Source organism: Aspergillus sydowii (assembly GCF_001890705.1).
Source record: "Aspergillus sydowii CBS 593.65 unplaced genomic scaffold ASPSYscaffold_9, whole genome shotgun sequence".
Classification (NCBI taxonomy): Eukaryota; Fungi; Ascomycota; class Eurotiomycetes; order Eurotiales; family Aspergillaceae; genus Aspergillus; species Aspergillus sydowii.
Window position 1 is genome coordinate 600,700 of NW_024467867.1, and position 17,698 is coordinate 618,397.

Sequence of the window (17,698 nt, forward strand, 5' to 3'; positions counted from 1 at the left end):
ACAGAGGCAGACAAGGCCAGACTCGGTGGTAGCGATTCAGCTAGCGAGTAGTGTATACATATCCTGGAAGAGAGACATGTGAGAGAAAGCTCTGCGTGATAATTGCCATGTGAGCAGCTGAAATGCACACATTCTGTCAACAGTGACAGATTCACTGGATATTGGAAGATATTATACAGCGTTACTGACCCATTACCCTCACTTGTGAATTCTTATTGTAGCTTAAATGACACCTCCACAGCTCCTCTAGGCATCTCTGAAGATCGTATGCACAGGCAGATAATAACTGTTGATTGGGCTTCAAAATCTACCAATATGTCTAGCTAACACAAATATTTGACCCTTGAAAGCCAAAACACGTCTATCAAACACATCTAGATAGATAAAATATACAGTATGGCCCAAACATCTAGTCTAGTCATCACTATCCTGAAAATCATCAACGCATAGCAATTTCCCGTCCAGAATCTTTCCAAGGTGCGTCTTGTCAATTTCCTGTCCGTCTCTTCTAATTTGGGACATAAGGGCTCTAAGGAATTTGAGAGGACTGGACTTAAAGGCCGATGGCAATTGTTGGCTATTCATTGTTAACTGGATAAACCCGTCGGCGGCAACGGTCATGCCTTCTTCTGTCGTGGTGAATGCTAGCCCGAGGAACTTGCATATCTCGCGATATTCATCGAAAGAAGAGACGTACAGTTGGCCCGCAAATAAGTTAAGCTGAATCTTCAGGGTAGTTGGAATATCATCCACAGGTACAGCTCTTGCGGGGACAGTGTAGAGGTTGAGACTGTCGAGGGGCGAGTAGCTTTGATTCTGACGTGGTGCGTACAAGTGCATCGTCACTCTTCTGGATGCCAAAATGTCAGACTTGAGCTGGTTAGCCTCGTATGGGCTTATGATGACCATGTCCTTCACAACTATTTTGTTTCCTGGACCAGTCACAGAGCTCGTCAGGACCCACTGAACAGGGCGCTGGTAATCATCCAGGACGGAGGATACGGCCCCTGGAATCTGGACCGTCCGAGCGAATTCACGAGTGACTAGTAGATCTGCGGGGAACTGAGTCACTGACAGGCTCTGTGCTGCTGATGTAGCTTTGAGCGCCTGGAAAGCCGGAATGAAGGCTTGCGAAGATCTAGTCAGAGCTCCAGTACAAGCAAACGCACGCACGTCTTGATGAACGGAATGTTTTTCCGGCATTGTGGATGGCGGCCGTTGCACCTGTCTTTCCTGTTCAATTTCTGGCGCCAACTGTCGTTCCTGTTCCTCTTGTAGCTGAGTGGAAGAGAAGTTTATATCAGCAAACTGGCGGCACCTGTCTAAGATAAGACGAATGTTTTCGTTGTTGTGGTCAGGAGTGATAGGAGGCGTTGCGCTGTCCTTGCGCGGTCTATATCGTTCATCAAGTGTTTGAGATTCAGGCTCAAGGAACTCTGCAGCTTGGGATTCGGATAGCTTGATTTCGCAGTCATGACGGGCTTTGCGCCATATTTCAGCTTGTCGTTCGAATCGCTGCCCCTGGACTGCCCATAAAGGTATACTCCGCTGCATTTCGACCCAGGTCTCCGAAATAGCCCAACGAAGAACGTCCGATACTCCAATACTATACCCACTTGGCTTCCCAACTATGGACAGGATTTTGATTTCGACCTCCTCTGGGATGCAGAAGACGACAGACTGTCCTTTGCCTAGCTTTCTCATTCTCATGCATGCTGTAATACTGTTAGTAAACGTTTCGATGTAGAAGCTGCTTTGATTACCTCACCTTGAACCAACTTGTCTTTTGTTATGCCAGCTCCCAGCGTGACAGCCGCTCGGTAGGTGCCCGGTAACCTCAGATCGATACCTCTTGTGTGCGCCTCATCGAGGAAGACAAGGCAAACCTCCAACTGATTAGCGAACGGGGATGTTCGCAGTGGCTCGACGCGCCCAGTGCGGTCCACAACGCAGATCTCGTCACCATCGTTGACAAAAACAACAGCCTGCGTTTCCCTACCCTCTGGTATCATTGCTAACCAGGTTCGGGCGACCTCTTGGTTTGTCAGCTCCAGGATTTGTGCGCCAACATCCAGAATGACACGCGTGGGTTGTTTATATTCCACAACCATACTTAAAAGCACTTGAGCATCTGACTTGCCATTCTGGTTGCTGCGGGCCGGGACAAATGCAACTGAATTTTCAGGCTGCAGAAGGTACTCCAAAACCAAAGCATTTGTATGGATTTGCTGTCTCAGATCCAACTGGTCAACACTCAATGGCAGTGTGACCCTGGAGTCATTCGTGCCGCTGAACCCCACTGTTGGGTAGGCTTTGATCTCACCAATGTCCCATCCCGAGGCAGATAGTTTGCTGGGAAACTCTTTCATTTCCTTGGAGAAAACAAGATGGGCAAGAAAATAGTCAATGGCTCCCTTGGAAGCGCGAAGGGCAGGGAAAACGTGTTTCAGACAATGGTGCTGGTCGCGGAGGTTGATGCCTCGCAACTGATGGTATGTCACAGGCAAACCGCGGGCATCATCAACCCACATTTGGTACTCCGTATCTGCTTGGTCAGACTTGAGTAAATGTTGAAATGCCGTAAATAGGTCGTCATTGCTGAGGCCTGCGTAGTAGTAGCTCAAGCAAGTCAGTACAACAACGACATCCGGATGACTGAATTCAGATCGTGGAGCTGGGTTGTCTTTGGCGCGGTATGGAACGGAAAGCTTGGTTGGCGGCTTCCTGGAGTCGTGGGGTCCATAGTTAACCCTCCAACGCTTTTGGCCGAAACAAGACGCCAGGGTACCACCTGCAAATAGGCCTCTCAGCAGCAGGAGGGGTTCTTTGGTGCTGTCTGTCCAAAAGCTAGTCGCGTTGCCGCCCTCAACAACAGCGACCACTTCGGGGAACACATCAGGATCAAGAATATAGGAACGTATTGACCTTCGCATAGCCTCTGGTTGTCGTGATATGGGTAAGGAATCAATGCCATTGTTGCATATATGGTCACATATGCGACTGAATAGCTCCACAGTGGCGTCTTCGCGCAGTAGGCGTATGCGAGGGAAGCCCCCACGATGATGTTCACTGACCTCAATGGACTGGGGGTATTTCTCCTTCACATATGGAGCATATATCCGCACCAGACCCAGAACCTGCTGCGTTAGAGTCCACCTCTGTGGACTGAGCTCCAACGCGCGCTGGGTCCCCATTGTATAGATCAACTCAAACTTGGCGCTGAAGTTTTCGTCACTCTCGTCCACCAAATCCCGCGATGATGCACGAAATAACTCAAGGGTATTCAACAAACGGTTTCCAATGTCTTCCTTTCCATTGATGAAGCACTCGAGGCACATGAGCTTCAAGGATAGTATGTGTTCGGGTTGGACTAGAAGAACACCGCCCTCTGTCATGCATTCGGAACATATACGCTCAATCTCAAGTGCGGTCCGCTCCTCAATCCGCAGCGAGCGCGATACCGGGAGCTGGTATACCCGCCGCCCCAAGAGGCCACCCAGTTTCGAAACGAGCATATCGAACATTTGCCGCGACTGCGGCTTTGCCACGAGAACGCGGACCAGACACGTCCCATCGGCAAGTGCAACGGCCACGATGGGCACAATCACCGAAGACTTCCCCTCGCCCATATTCAACTGCATTACAGCATTTTGTTTCGGCTGGATGTTTTGCATCGTCTGCGCGATTTGCTCTTGCACATCTCGGATCAACAACCCGTTCTCGATCTCAAGCAGTAGTGATTCAGGAAACTCGTATGGATCCCAGTTGGTATGGCCAGGATTTTGAAGCTCGCGGACCAGATCCTCGCTGTGTCCGATCAGACTCAGTAACCGCTTTGCTCGCTGAAGTGCCGTGATGGAAACCCCATAAGCAATGAAGCAGCGCTTCCATTCTCCGGACAATTGACTCCACCTCTTTCGGGTAAGCTGTTCTAGGATCAGGAGTGGGGATAGTCTCGGTCCGACATTTACATTCGATATTGTCTTTAGGACACTGCAGCGCACTTGCCCTTCTTTGTCTGCGGGGACGGTGGATACGCAGGAAAAGCTTATCCTTGAAAGTATACTCTCGTATATCTGACTTTGGTGTGCCTGACAGCGTCGGATATGCTCGGATAAGGCGATATCCAGCTCTTCCTTGCCCAAGTTAAGTCGAGTAACCTCCTTTATGTCCTGCAGCGCTGTGGCGCTAGCATTTAAGTGCGTGACATACTTCTCTTCGTACTCGGACCTTGCTTGACCTTCTAATGCTCCGATCAATTCTAGAAGGCGCGCTGCCGAGGTCGCCGATCCACGAGTGGTATGTATCAACTCACCAAGCCGTGGGACATTCATTTCAATACTAGGCGGAGGACCGAGACACGGGTCAAGGATATCGTCGGTCTGGAAGAACCCGCGTCTTCGGCTTTGAGGATGTGCGGGAGGGGGCATAGAACAGGATGGCATGTTGACGAAGTGGACTTGTCCTTCGCAAAAGGAAGACACAACATTCGACAGATATTCAAGAAGTTCTCTGTTGTGAAACCACTTCACAAATCTCGAGCGTACGGCAATCATTACTTTCTGGACATTGAAATAGTCCTCGAACTTGGGGGTTTCCACACTAGTGTCAGCGAAGGGGGACTTTGTTGGCCACTGCCTACGCAGGGAATTGGTGAATTTATTGAGAGCTCGTGAGCTATTGCTCTGCTGGATGAATTGTATGCGCGAGGTGAATTGATTGTGACGTTCACCCTTCTGAGGGGTAAGTGATGACTCTGGTGTCTTCTGGCGCCGGAAGGGTCGAATTTCGGACTGCAGAGTATCTGCGTCGAAGTTGTACTTGTCACATGGACGAAAGGATGACCTGGCCGGTGGAAGATGGGCGGCCATGTTCGGGTTAACGTAAAGAGCAGCGAGGGTCTCCAAGATATGCATGGGAATTGTGTGCGAGACTGCCAGTGTTGCAAGCCAGAGCATTAGCTGATGTTTGCTTGGCCGAGAGGATTGAGAAGTGAGTAATCGATGAATGCTGCACCAATGTTTCGAAACGAAGTTGTCTGGATCCAACAGCCAGGATGCATCGTATTTGATATGCGACTTATCTAACACAGAGTCGGGACCAAGAACTTCACTCGACTGGCAGAGGAGCCGCCAGATGGATGAGAGCAGGCTCTCATGCGTTATTTCCTGTGTTGGGCCTAGTACCTCTTCATAGAGTACCTTGCACAGAGTGAAAACTCGAGAACAATCTTCTGACTCGTAGTCTCGTCCAAGTTCCGAGTACTGCTGGTCATGGGCCGATGAGTGGTCCTCTGCTCCAAAACCAGAGACGCGAAATGGCGATGATCGAATTCGATAACGTTTTAGCAAATCGCTATCTACCTTGGCCAGGACCGGCTGGCTTGTCTTAGAGTCTAGAGAGAACATGCGCATCCGAAGGTCTTGATCGAGTATCGCCAGCACCTGTTCACGGAAGTCGGGATGCTGGGTGAGACAGCCCAGGGACGGCTGCCACACAACGTGTTGCATAACCCGTTCATTGGCCGGGTAATACGTTCGCTCAGGAGTCAGTCCCGCGATTGCCATGAGGATTGCGATGTTCTCGTCTTGGAGCAGAGTGAAAGAGCGTGTGGATGCCGAATGAAGAATCGCCAGGGCTTGCTCAGTACCCGTCGTCTGTGTCAGTGGATCGGGGATGCAGAACGACGTAACTGCATGTAGGTAACACAGAATAAGTTTGCTTTGAAGGTTTCCATTGTCGACCAAACGGCCAAGTTGCTCATCAACCGAATACACATGGTGATTCGAGACGGCCTGCCAGCCAATCCTCACATCAACATGACCGCCGCTCTTCTGCCAGCTCACGTCGCCTTCGGGTATAAGTACCTTTCTATCATGGCTGTTGTCGTGAACTAGGACGAGCTTGTTGCGCAGACCAACGAGAGAGCCCAGTGATTGATTTGGGTCGATGGACATTCCGCGATATTGACGGCAGCAGATGGATGAGTGTCCGACCTGAAGGCTGAAGTTCAACCGCAGGCGGAGTATCTCAATCTCTAATAGGGATGACGCAGGGTGGTACTTTAAATGGACTCTCGAGGCCTTTTCAATCGGCTCAATAATTCTGGATATAGTTTGCGCCGTTTCACTTTTCATGCTGACCAAACGCATTCCTTCACTCGCTAAGTACCAGCAGCAGTGCCCTTTTCGCTGCAGCTTCCAGTAGGAGCTGGATGACCGCCATGGCTCCATCACGGGTCGGAACTCGATATAGCCGCTATCTAGGTTGTACCAATGCGCGTAGCTCTCAATGAAATGGTCGGGAACTGCGCCAGCGAGGAGTCTGGAAGGTACAAACTCCCAAGCCTGGTGATTGCCTTGGCCCACTGCCCGAACGGAAAGATCAAACTTTCTGGTCATGGAGGTCGGCGCCTTCCCCAAATGCACTGTGTAGCCTATGTGTTTTCTTTGACCAGAGAATTGCATTCCAGGGAGCTCACTGGGCATCACCTCCACTGGGGACCGTCCAAAAAGAATCTTGTATGATTGATGACTCTCATACTCTGCCGGCAGACGAGCTAGCGGTCGGCCGTTGATGAGCAATTCGCCCGTCAACAAATTGAAATGCACAGGAAGCCTGCCACTGCGAGTAGCTATCCAGTACTCAAGTCCTTGGGAGGTGAGTGACCAAGGGGAGCCTGTCTGCCAGGCTGCCCAGACTTCCCTAATGGCTGGGTCCATCACGGGCTGCCGTCGCTGGACTATATTCTTTACAAGTATGGGATAGCAGCGATAGGCTAGGACTTGCCAACGGTGGTATAGTATCGAAGTCAAACACCCCGGTGTCAGGTCAAGAACGCCCTTTCTGTCGTGAATCAACATGCAGGTTTGGATCCAAACACACGCATCCTTGTCATTCTCCAAGTCCCTCTCCAGCATCGGCTTTTCGGAGTTAAAAGTGCTTGTGGTAATCAGGGCTAGTTGAGCGCTCTGGGAAAGAAATTCGTTCCGACGGATGTCGCTTTTCTCACCACTGGCTTTATCTCTGACGAGCTTGACCCAGTTGAAACCAATAGTACGAAGCGATGAGAGCTGAACTAGGCAGAGGGTTCGAATGGATGCGGAGCTTGAAAGCGACAAAACCCTCTGTAAAAGAAAGATCAGTGCGCAGAGCTCCCATGCTGATTCCCAGTTCTCCTTGATCCTGTCAGCAGAGTCCTTGATTCTGGCTATTAGTTCTTCTGCAAACACATCATCGGAGGTGATAATATGCCCATCCCGGAGAACTGAATTCTTAGTTGACGGTCCAGCTTGGCAAATTATCTGGAGAATGAAGATGCAAGCTTCAGCCTTCTTGAATATTACCGATGGCATCGCGAGTTGAAGTAGGATATTCTGCCACTGAATATTAATTCCAAGGGGCATTGAGCAAAGCGCTCGGTATTCTTCAAGCGACATGCCTTGTGGACAGGCATTCAGCGACGCAATAACTTCGTTTGGTGGTGGTCCATCCCTCTGACTTGCAGGGCGAGTGAGGAATTGCTGTAGAGAGGAGCTTGCTCTTGGCAATTTGTAGGTACATGCCGTCGAGACTTCGTTCGCGCCCTTAAATCCGGTAACAAAGCAGTTAGTTTGGTGATCGTAGTAATGAAGGTCCATCCCGTTCACCAGGCAGATGTCTTTCTCGGTGACATTGATGATCTGCTTTTGTCGCCTGTGTGTCTTCTCGTGAGGTTTATTCTCCGAGAGCAGACCGACCCTTCGCTGCCCATTGCCGCTGTTGAAATAGTTTCTGAGGCCACCATACGTCCGTGGTTCATACTTGGCTCTCGGCTGCCCCCTGGACAAATACGAGAGACGTAGGACATCGAGTAAGAAAAAGACCGTGGTATCACGCCAGGATGCGAATTGAGGGGGGACATCGAGTTCGAAAACTGTGCTTTGGACTTTTAATTGATCCACGGGTAGAGGCCATTCATGAATGCCTATGTCAATCGAGTCTCTTTGGCGAATGTATCCACATCGTTCGCAGGAACGGCTGTGGCGACTTTCCTTAAAGTCGTGATCTTCACTAATGATGATTTCCTCGTATGTGCATTCCATCCCATCAATGAGCGCGGCGAGTTTCTTGTACTTGTCATGCTTCTGGCGGAGCTCGGTCTTTTTTGCGGTTCTCTCGCGTCTGGCCTTTTCTTCAATCGTGGCTAGTAAAGCTTTGTGTTTTTCGGACTCGTCAAAATATCTGACGGGAAAGCAGTACTTTGTGCCGAAACTCTGGAAAATGCTGGTTTCCGGGTACCGGACTCCTCGCTGGCGTTGCTGCATATAACTCTCTGCTTGGGCCAACCTCTTCATTTGGGATTTGTGAGGTAGCACAAGTGACTCGAACAGATCCATCGGAATACAGGCGCTGTAGTCACGTAGCATAGGGTGGGCGTGAATAGCAGCCTTGTCACAAGCAATCCATAACTCTAGGATCGTCAGAAGCATCACTGATACAGCTTCGGGATTGTCAGAATTCAGTCGCAATGCAGCGTCATGGTAGTCGTTGATCAAGCTGCCAAGCTCCTGGCAGGTATCCTGGCGATCGGTATTGTTCTGAAGCCAAGATTCGAGGTTCACATTCACCCAGTCCTCGATGGCCGCAAGATTGAAAACTGCGTAGTCGGCGTCAGAGGTATACCGGTACCCAACCGATGGAAGACCTTTATGTTCAACGAGCTTGTTCTGGGGTCGAAACTCTGCTGGGTCCAGGCTATATTCTCGCCTGGTTATTGAATTGATCCACACATCCAAAGTAGATAGGGAGTGGTAAGTGTCTTTGGCAAAGTCTAATCGTGCTAACGAATTGGTGTCGTGGCGCGATGAGTTGCGAGCTCTGATATCGTGCCAGGCTTCTTCGATGATATTGTTGCCTCGCTCAAGAGCATCACGAACATAAGAAAGCCATGTAGAATCGTGCGATAGTGTGAGCTTATTTAGCCGGTGGGCAATTTTGGCAATCATCATATGCCTCTTCTCGGGAGATATCTGCTTGGGACAGGCATCTAGGATCATACTCATGAAAAAGACCATGAAGTGTTTGTAGATATCGTCGGTTATTCCTTCACGCAGGCCGAGTCTTTGAGAAGCAAGTTGAAGAGCCACGCGTATGAGGAGCCACAGGGGAGATCGCCGCCATGGGTACCGAGTATTGTTCCACAGCACCTCATCACGAGTACTTTTGTTGAGTTGTGGATTCTCAACCACCGTGCTGCAGGGGCGCAGGACCGCCGTGAAGAATTCCGTCACCATCCTTGGATCAGTTGTATCCCTATCCTCATCATGCTCCTGGCCGGCCTTCCTCACCTTCGGCTTCGTCCCTGACACCGGCTGGTGGCTCATTTTGGTGAGGGTGGCCGCGATGGCGCCTTGCATATCGGGCTCATTGAAGGTACCTCGCTTCATGGATAAGGTAGGCCCGGGGAACTGACGCTTCAGACGACCGATTGTGGAGTTGACCGCGTTGTTACGAGGAGATAGTTCAAACGTCTCGACATGTATTGTGTCCTTCTCTCGAGTAATCAGAACGGCAGCATTCTGGCAGCGGACGTGGATGGGCACAATACTCCCTAAAAACGAAACAGTAAGTAACTTGGACTCTCAAAACTGAAGGAAACGGACGTACCATCGTCTGTGTCCAGCGCCCTCAGAACACTTTTAAGTTTCACCTCGTCGATCTCACCGCGGACTCCCAGAGTTGTTCTCAAGCGAACGAGCATTGTAATCAACACACCGAGAATTTCACCATTCTGTTTGGAAACATGGAGCTTAAACTTCTTAAGAGCGTTAATGACAGTCTCGTTCAGGAGGAGATCGTAGTTAGCGTTGTCATCATCCTTTTGCGGTAGCTGAGGAAAGAGAAACACATGATGAAGCATATATGATCTCGCTTCAGTGGAAAGTGGGGGGAGTGAGATAGACATTGTTCAGTAATAATAGCTTCAACTCTCAGTAGGAGGACGATATTAATCTCAGGAGTGATAGGTCGCTGGCTCTCAGAGGTTTTGGCGAGAGAGAGGGCGGGGAAAGAGCGAGCGAGCGAGCGAGGAGAGGGAGAGAAAGAGAAATGTGAGGTTGAAAGAGTCGTATTGTGTTATTGTATTTATGCTGTGGTACTCACTTCACTCACTCTAAATTCATACGTCAGGCGCGGCGCATCTGCATGACTGACAAGGCTACAGTCGTGGTATAATGGAGCGAGACAGGTACTTTCTCTCCATCGACCGCCGACAAGGATCAATCACCCAAGGCTCTTAGATAGGTGTTGTTGATGCAGTTGGCGGCTAAATTGTTGACAATCAAGAAACTCTCAGACTATATCTAAATTCATGCCAGGATAAGGTAGTACGGAGAGTGTTTTGCAAAATCAGCTTCAAAATGCGGAGATTTCATGACTACACTGATTATTGGGCTTCAAAACAAGCAATCAAAGTCCATTCTCAAGTTGGTCATGTAATCAAGATCCAACTCAACCAGTCTAAAAACCGTTCTGCTCAATGACTTCAAACAGATTCCCATCCGGATCCTCAATGAACACAATATTTCCAAAGTCTGTCGTCTGCAACCCCTCGACCAATTCCTCCACTTCCGTCTGGTTACTCGTCGACTCAGGCCCAATATTGAACGACACAGCAACATCGCTATCTCCAGGCAGCGTATTAACACCTCTCTTCTTCACAATCTTCACCCCATGCTCTTCAAACCACTTCTCCGCCTCCCTCAAATCCGGAACAACAAGCCCCAAATTCGACAACGTCGTCGTCCGCTCCGTTGGCACCACCGTTTCACTCTCACTCGCGCTGAAATCAAGCAACTTGATCATTCCGCCCGCATTGTTCTTGATTCGTAGCAGCTCCTCGGCTGTTTGGAAGCCTGTCCCGTTCCGGCCGCCCTGGGAGAATCCCATATACGTAAGGCTGAAGTGGTCGGTGTACTGGATTGTGAAGATGTGGCGCATGCCGAGGACGGAGCCGTAGAAGGCTTTGCTTGCTGTGAGGTTCCGCACGTTGAGGCCGGTGTGGTTTATCCAGAAGCCTTTTGTTGCCGCTGATGCGTGCCCGTCTGTACCGAGAGTGAAGCCTGGGGGGTAGTCCTGGGCCGATGTTGGGGGGCACTCTTGGGCCAAGGTTGGGGGGAGGCATTGGAAGGATAGAAAGAGAGTAGTGAAGAGGAAATGATGTAGAGCGAACATATTGACTTGTGACTGGCTCTGGTTTGGAAAGGTAGAGGGTGTTGAGGAAGAAAGAATACTCTTGGTTTGATGTCTGGGGCTATTTATCTACTTCTGCTGTCTTCCTCGGGGCTCGAGGCTTTCCCTAATTGGGATACATTTGGCGCGCTGACCTTGGCAACGAGGCTGACTCGGATCTCTATCCATGTATGGGAAGGATCATGGCCCTTGAATCAAGGCCGCCTACGAGAGCTAGCGAATTATATTATTCTGCCCCAGGCTTTTCCAGGGATATGCCGAAAGACTCTTGCCAGTGACACACTCAGTACCGAATAACCATCAATTATTGGCAACATGCTTTGAGACCCCTGTACGTATCTTCACTATCTAATCCCGTACACCACCTGCCTTCGTAAGAGCCCACTGCTAAGATTGGGGCTAGTTTGCGACATCGGTTCCCTCGATAACTTCGTTCCCATCCTCGTCCGTGACGATTTCATGCGTAAGGTAGAAGCGCGTGTCATTGTTGTATACAATCTCGCCGCCATCCACCCGAAGGTCGATTTCCATTTTACGAAGTGTCTCAAACGAAAGCCAAACGTATCTCTCAAAATAGCCTCCATATGCGAAGTTCGTTCTGTACCTGGGTGTGCTAACTGGTTCCATAATCTCTGAGCGAAGACGCGTATAGATACCGCAGCCTGTAGGCTCCAGGTCATCGGATAAGGTCCCATGTATTTCGTCAAAAGGTTCGACCCATGGCGCCCCATTTCCTCCCTCCCAGACATCAGTGATTCCTAATTCTGCTGCACGCCTTTCTAGGTCTTCTTTGTAAAAAGGATTGGCGACTTTCTTGGCCGCCTCCATGGGGCCGATGTGAGGTCGGATATTGAGACTTTCGTATAAACTTTTGTTGTTGCAATAGATGGCGGTGATAGCAATCTGCGTGTGCATGGAGGGGCATCGTTTAGCAAGTTTGGACAGTGTCGATATGTCAGGCTTGAGGGGATACCATATAAGCCAAGGTTTGCAAGGGGTGTCTTCTGTGAACGTGCCAATGTCGTTGATCATGATGCGGCGGGCATTAATGGCCGTTTGAATCTCGATCCGTTCCTCTTTACGGATTCGGTCTTTGAAGGTGTTAGTATCAAGCTGGTGCTGCCACCACCGAGCAAACATAGTATGATGGTATATCCCACGAACAACGCAAAGGAGTTCGACCCAGTCTTTGAAAAGCTCCGTCCGAGATCGACGGTTGATGAGCCGCGCATATCTATTGATATTTCCATCAAAGGCGGCCATTTGGCATAGCAGGTTCCTTTTCATCGTCGGTAAATCAAGAGGCAGAGGCTCCCAAAGTAGCGTCGCCTCTTGTAGGTCCAGTTCGTCATAGCGTACCACATCTGGCGCGCCAGATTCCAGACCCATATACCCATCCTCTTCGATATCAATCTCCTCGGGCGTAAAATCTTCAATGGCATCTTCCGAGAGCGTATACCGCCACTCCAACTTCCACCGAACTTGGGTATCGCCATTTAGGAACTCGGGGTGTGAGGGGTTATCCGAATTAATCGAACGTTCATAGTCATCCATCACCGCATATTCCACAGGCGAAGACATTATCAATGCATATATCTGGTTACCTCCTTCTGTATGACCCTCCCGAGCCTCCTCGGCGATAGACACATCGGGAAGGAGATCAAGCTGCCGATAGAGGTTGATATATCCGGCAGCGGCGCAAGCCCGACCAACCTGGTACCGCATAAACGGATACCGCTGGGCTAATTGGCGCTAAGTATTCTCTGTAGCAAATTCCGGGTTCCAGATACAATAGGGTCGAGCTTCAGGAATCTCAAGGCCGTCAGGGATGACGTTGCTCATAATAAGCCGGGCGTTACGTGCGCGAACGAACGCGGGGAATTGCGACACGGTATACAAAGGTCCCGGATTTCCTGACTCATTGCAAAGTTGTAGGAGCAGCGCAAGCCTCGGACTACCGCACAGCGTGCGGCGGCAGAGGTGAGGTCTACTGGAACGCCGCTTCCCTCGAGAGCAGAGATGCATTGGTCATAGTTGTATAGCTGTTCCTTTGTCGCAGCAGTACTCGTTTGCGAGGCATCTGAGCCGCTCTCGTTCTCGGTGTCGGACATCTTGGAGGCATCCACTTGGTGGATGAGTGGTAAAGTTGAGACTGAGCACGAGCCCGAAAGTGGCTATATGACACTAGACCACATATGGAAGATTAGAACTCGACAATTTCGGGAAGATCCGCCAGGATCTCGGGAGGACCCACTACCGTACCTAGCTGGTCGGTGGTCCTATTGTGTAGGAGCACAAGGCAACTGGTAAAAGTGCAGGTTCAAGGTTCGGTTGCCCGTGCCTGTTCAGAGGTTTTAGATGCCGCTCCAGGTAGCGACTGACATTCATCTAGTTCAAATACTACGCCAAGTGGGTCAAAGGCGGAATAAACGACGCCCTCGACAAATTCATGTGGGGGAATGGCTCCAACTATATGGACTGCGAGTGGGAGGGCGCTGGCCCAACCGGTTCTGGGCCATGCACCGAAATGCCGCCAATGACAACATATAATCACGATATACAATATGTGACATGGAAAATGCGTGACGAGGAGGGTTCTATAAAGCTCTGAATAACGACTACGGCGTCCAGAAAGACTGGATCAAATGGGTGGAGTCTTACGACCAGCTAGTTCCATGCAATTGCCCGACTAACGATAATTGCATCGTCTGTCCACCTAGTTCATCTTATCTCTACGGGCACATCAGCTACAACTTCCCCCGGCGCAAGGACGAGGACGAGATCGATGTGCCGAACCCTAAGAGTGTCATCGAAGCCTCTGTCCCGAACATAACCTCCCTCTCGAGCACGATGCTGACCAGCTACTTTGATATGCGTACGTTCACTGTCGATGCAGATTACGGAGATGTCGCGACTGCGCTCAGCATGCCTGTCTTTATGCTGGAAGAGGCAACAGAACAGATGCAAGCAATAAAGAAAATTGGTGCTGAAGTGAAAGAGGCTGAAAAGAAGCAGCTCATCATGGGCATTCTTACAATTGTTTTCATGGTCATCCCGTTCGCCGGCGAGGCCGCCGCTGCGCTGGGTGGTGTGGCTGCAATTGCACGCATTGGACTTATTATTGGCGAGGCTGGCAATGCGGCCCTGACAATTGCAGATATCGTTGACGACCCGGCGTCTGCTCCAATTGCAATTGCTGGCTTGCTTCTTGGGGCGGGGGCTGCTGGACGGCCGACGAGGAGGATCTTCAACGAGGCTGCTGATGCACGCAGGGGGATGTCTGCTGGCACGCTGAAGCTGTTCAGTCAGTCGTTCCAGCGTAAGGATGGTATTGTGCAAAACATTGTTAGCAAGTGTGCTGTTTAGGTGGACTTAACGGAATTGCCATTACAGTACATACTGTGTATGAACACAAAACTATGCTCTCACGGCTTTGATTAGTATACTTCAGTTCAATTCAAATTATTAAAACCGTCAAAGCTGGCCATCATTACCTAGCTATGGTGGTTATATATACTCCCGCCCGCGCAGTCGGCTATTCTCACTTTCGCAGCGGGTCCCTCACATACTGACGTAGCCTGATATGCCGGTCCACTACTGATCAGACCGCGACACTTCATGCAAGGCAGTTCATTTTATACGCTCCCGACCCCCGTTATCCCCTGTACTCCTGTACATAGACGAGTACTTGTCCAGCGCAGGCCAGGTCTAGTCCAGGTACACTCTCATCAATTCATTTCTTCATAGACCGGGCGAACAGCCTCACATTGGCTATGTATCAGGCAAACGCAGATAAGAAAAAAACCGGAGTATATAAATAAAAACTGGATCCGCGCGAATAACCGCACTGGAACCCGCTCGGCTGTTCTCGGGGCGCGCCACATCTCCGAGGCCTCACCAGCCACACTCCCGAAATTAGCCGAGAGTATTTTACAATTACAGTTTCTGATTGGCCAGGTCCAGCAACGTGGTGTGGCTGCGACTAACGGTCGATGTGCTCCGTGCGGAAAAGAATGGAGATGGCAGTATTCTCAGCTGTGCGATAAGGACCCGTCTGGTGGCTCGGTGGGCTTGTAGGTCCGGAACCTGAGTCAAGATGGGACGATGGGAGCGAAAAATTTGCATAGCGTTGGCTGGTATATCAGAGGTGGCACCCAGTGGTCTCGTAGAGTAGGCCATAACTTACTACAACTGTACTGTCAATTCAGGCACATAGGTTCTGCAACAACTAGAACCACGGGACCATGGACAAGGAACTGGCCGTGACACGGACCGATGCCGATGCCGATGCCGATATTCACACCGATATTCACACTCCCACGAACGAGGCTTACTCCGATGATACCGAGACCGAGACCGACATCGATATCGACACCGACAGCCACACCCTGGAACGCCCCAATTCGCTGGAATTGTCGCGCATAGAAACATACCGGCTGCAGCAAAAGACAACCGTCGGGTCGACGAGGGGGCCCCAGCCGCGCGAGACATGGCTGCCCATGGGCGCTGGGAAGGAGTATCCTCCCTTATTGCCAGACCCGGAGGGGTTTGTAGTTGAATTCGATGGTGCCGGAGACCCAATGCATCCATACAACTGGACTTTAACTAGACGGTTCGTTTCCGTTTACTTAGGCGTGGCTTGCTTGGCTTTCTTGACTAACCGTTGTAGGATCCTGCTCGTAGTTATTCTCTCGTACAGCACATTCGCCAATTCCTTCACAAGCGCCGTCTTCTCTGCCGCCATTGGAGCCGTCAGCTCAGAGTTCCGTATCAGCGAAGAAGCCGCATCGCTCGGCGTGACGCTCTTCGTGCTCGGCTTCGCCGCTGGGCCCATCGCCTGGGCACCCATGTCCGAAGTCATCGGCCGACGCTGGCCAGTCTGCATCGGGGCATTCGGATGCGGCGTCTTCACGATCGCCTGCGCAACAGCCAAGGACACGCAAACAATCATGCTCACCCGGTTCTTCGCCGGCCTCTTCGCAGCAGGTCCGCTATCCGTCGTGCCCGCCGTCTTCGCGGACCTATTCGCCCCCGCGCAGCGCGGCATCGTCATGTCCCTGTTCTGCATGGCTGTCTTTATCGGTCCCTTTGCTGCGCCGTTTGTCGGCGGGTTTATTGCCATGACGCTTGGGTGGCGCTGGATCATGTATATCTCGGCGATTATGGTTTTTCTCGGGTTCGTGCTGCTGGCCGTGTGGATGGAGGAAACTTATGCGCCTGTGATTCTGGTTCACAAGGCGGCTGTCTTGCGCCGGCAGACTCATAACTGGGGCATTCACGCGAAGCAGGATGAAGTCGAGGTGGCGGTTGCTGAGCTTGTGCGGAATAACTTTATGCGGCCGCTGCGGATGCTCGTCACGGAGCCTATTCTGCTGCTTGTCTCGCTGTATATCTCGTTTGTGTACGGGCTGATGTATGCCCTGCTGGGTGCGTACCCGGTTGTCTTCCAGGGGGTGTACGGTATGAATATGGGTGTTGCTGGGCTGGCGTTCATTGGGCTCATTATTGGTGAGCTTCTTGGGGGAGTATACATCCTTCTCTTGCAGAGCGGGTATATACGCAAACTGGAAGCGAATGATAACCGTCCTGTTCCTGAGTGGCGTCTGTCCCCGGCTATTGTTGGATCTGTGGCGTTCTCGGCTGGTCTTTTCTGGTTTGGATGGTGTGGGTATAGACCTGATATCCACTGGATGGCACCGGTTTCGTCGGGGCTGTTGACGGGGTTCGGTATCTTTTGTATTTTCCTGCAGTGCTTCAACTATATAGTTGACTGCTATCCTACACTGTAAGTCCTCTACTGTCTACGGAGTATTGCAATGCTCTACCGTCCAGCAGTCACTAACAGTAACAGAGCCGCGTCAACGATCGCCGCAAACACGATCCTCCGCTCAGCGGTAGGATGCGCCTTTCCGCTGTTCTCCCGGCAGATGATGGAGAACCTGGGAGTTCAGTGGGCTGGGACTTTATTGGGATGTATCAGTGCAGCGATGATCCCGATCCCTGTGCTGTTCCGGATGTACGGGCCGTGGTTGCGGCGGAAGAGCACCCTGGCCTGTGCTTCGGTGTATGGCAAAGGAGAGGTTTGACTGGCATTGGTGTTGAATCCTTTACGAATTATGACTGTATATTAGCGTTGATAGACGAATAGAACTACCACTTTGTATACTACTTGGTCGATGACACCCCTCAGCTACTGAATGCCATCTTGCTGGCTGGCTGCTGGACCACTGCTCCGGTCTCGGGATATAAAGGTAATAAAGAAGCAAGGGGACGTGCCAAGGCAGCTGGCGCATGGGCCAAATACGAAATATCCGAGATGGATGGCGTCAACAGGAACGGCATCACGCCTTCAGCAGCGAATCGAGCGACGGTCTCTCGAGCGGCCAGACCAGCCGCGAAGCACGCGAGATAAGCTCATTTGATTCAGCCACTGCCCGAGACAACGTGTTGACGCCGTATCCGCCGC

At 51.0% G+C, this 17,698-nt stretch overlaps 5 protein-coding genes across 5 annotated transcripts; 2 read left to right on the forward strand and 3 right to left on the reverse strand.

Annotated features, from left to right (window-relative positions):
• Positions 1–414: 414 nt before the first annotated feature.
• Positions 415–9,946, reverse strand: ASPSYDRAFT_33597 (uncharacterized protein; the record flags this gene model as incomplete). The annotated part of the gene is made up of 3 exons (XM_040845119.1): positions 415–1,715; positions 1,769–9,592; positions 9,649–9,946. The coding sequence occupies 3 exons, from the start codon at positions 9,944–9,946 to the stop codon at positions 415–417; spliced, it is 9,423 nt and encodes a 3,140-aa protein (XP_040700318.1).
• Positions 9,947–10,389: 443 nt separating this feature from the next.
• Positions 10,390–11,256, reverse strand: ASPSYDRAFT_47800 (VOC family protein). The gene has a single exon (XM_040847507.1). It carries the CDS (start codon positions 11,212–11,214, stop codon positions 10,501–10,503), a length of 714 nt encoding a protein of 237 aa, XP_040700319.1. The 5' UTR covers positions 11,215–11,256; the 3' UTR covers positions 10,390–10,500.
• Positions 11,257–11,267: 11 nt separating this feature from the next.
• Positions 11,268–13,355, reverse strand: ASPSYDRAFT_47801 (uncharacterized protein). The gene has a single exon (XM_040847508.1). The coding sequence runs from the start codon at positions 12,955–12,957 to the stop codon at positions 11,632–11,634; it is 1,326 nt and encodes a 441-aa protein (XP_040700320.1). The 5' UTR covers positions 12,958–13,355; the 3' UTR covers positions 11,268–11,631.
• Positions 13,356–13,365: 10 nt separating this feature from the next.
• Positions 13,366–14,982, forward strand: ASPSYDRAFT_134404 (uncharacterized protein; the record flags this gene model as incomplete). Its single annotated transcript, XM_040840677.1, has 3 exons — positions 13,366–13,518; positions 13,625–13,798; positions 13,864–14,982. 3 exons carry the CDS (start codon positions 13,366–13,368, stop codon positions 14,596–14,598), a joined length of 1,062 nt encoding a protein of 353 aa, XP_040700321.1. The 3' UTR covers positions 14,599–14,982.
• A 296-nt stretch (positions 14,983–15,278) lies between these two features.
• Positions 15,279–17,606, forward strand: ASPSYDRAFT_47803 (MFS transporter). Its single transcript, XM_040847509.1, has 3 exons — positions 15,279–15,844; positions 15,902–17,017; positions 17,084–17,606. Exons 1-3 carry the CDS (start codon positions 15,477–15,479, stop codon positions 17,316–17,318), a joined length of 1,719 nt encoding a protein of 572 aa, XP_040700322.1. The 5' UTR covers positions 15,279–15,476; the 3' UTR covers positions 17,319–17,606.
• Positions 17,607–17,698: the final 92 nt, after the last annotated feature.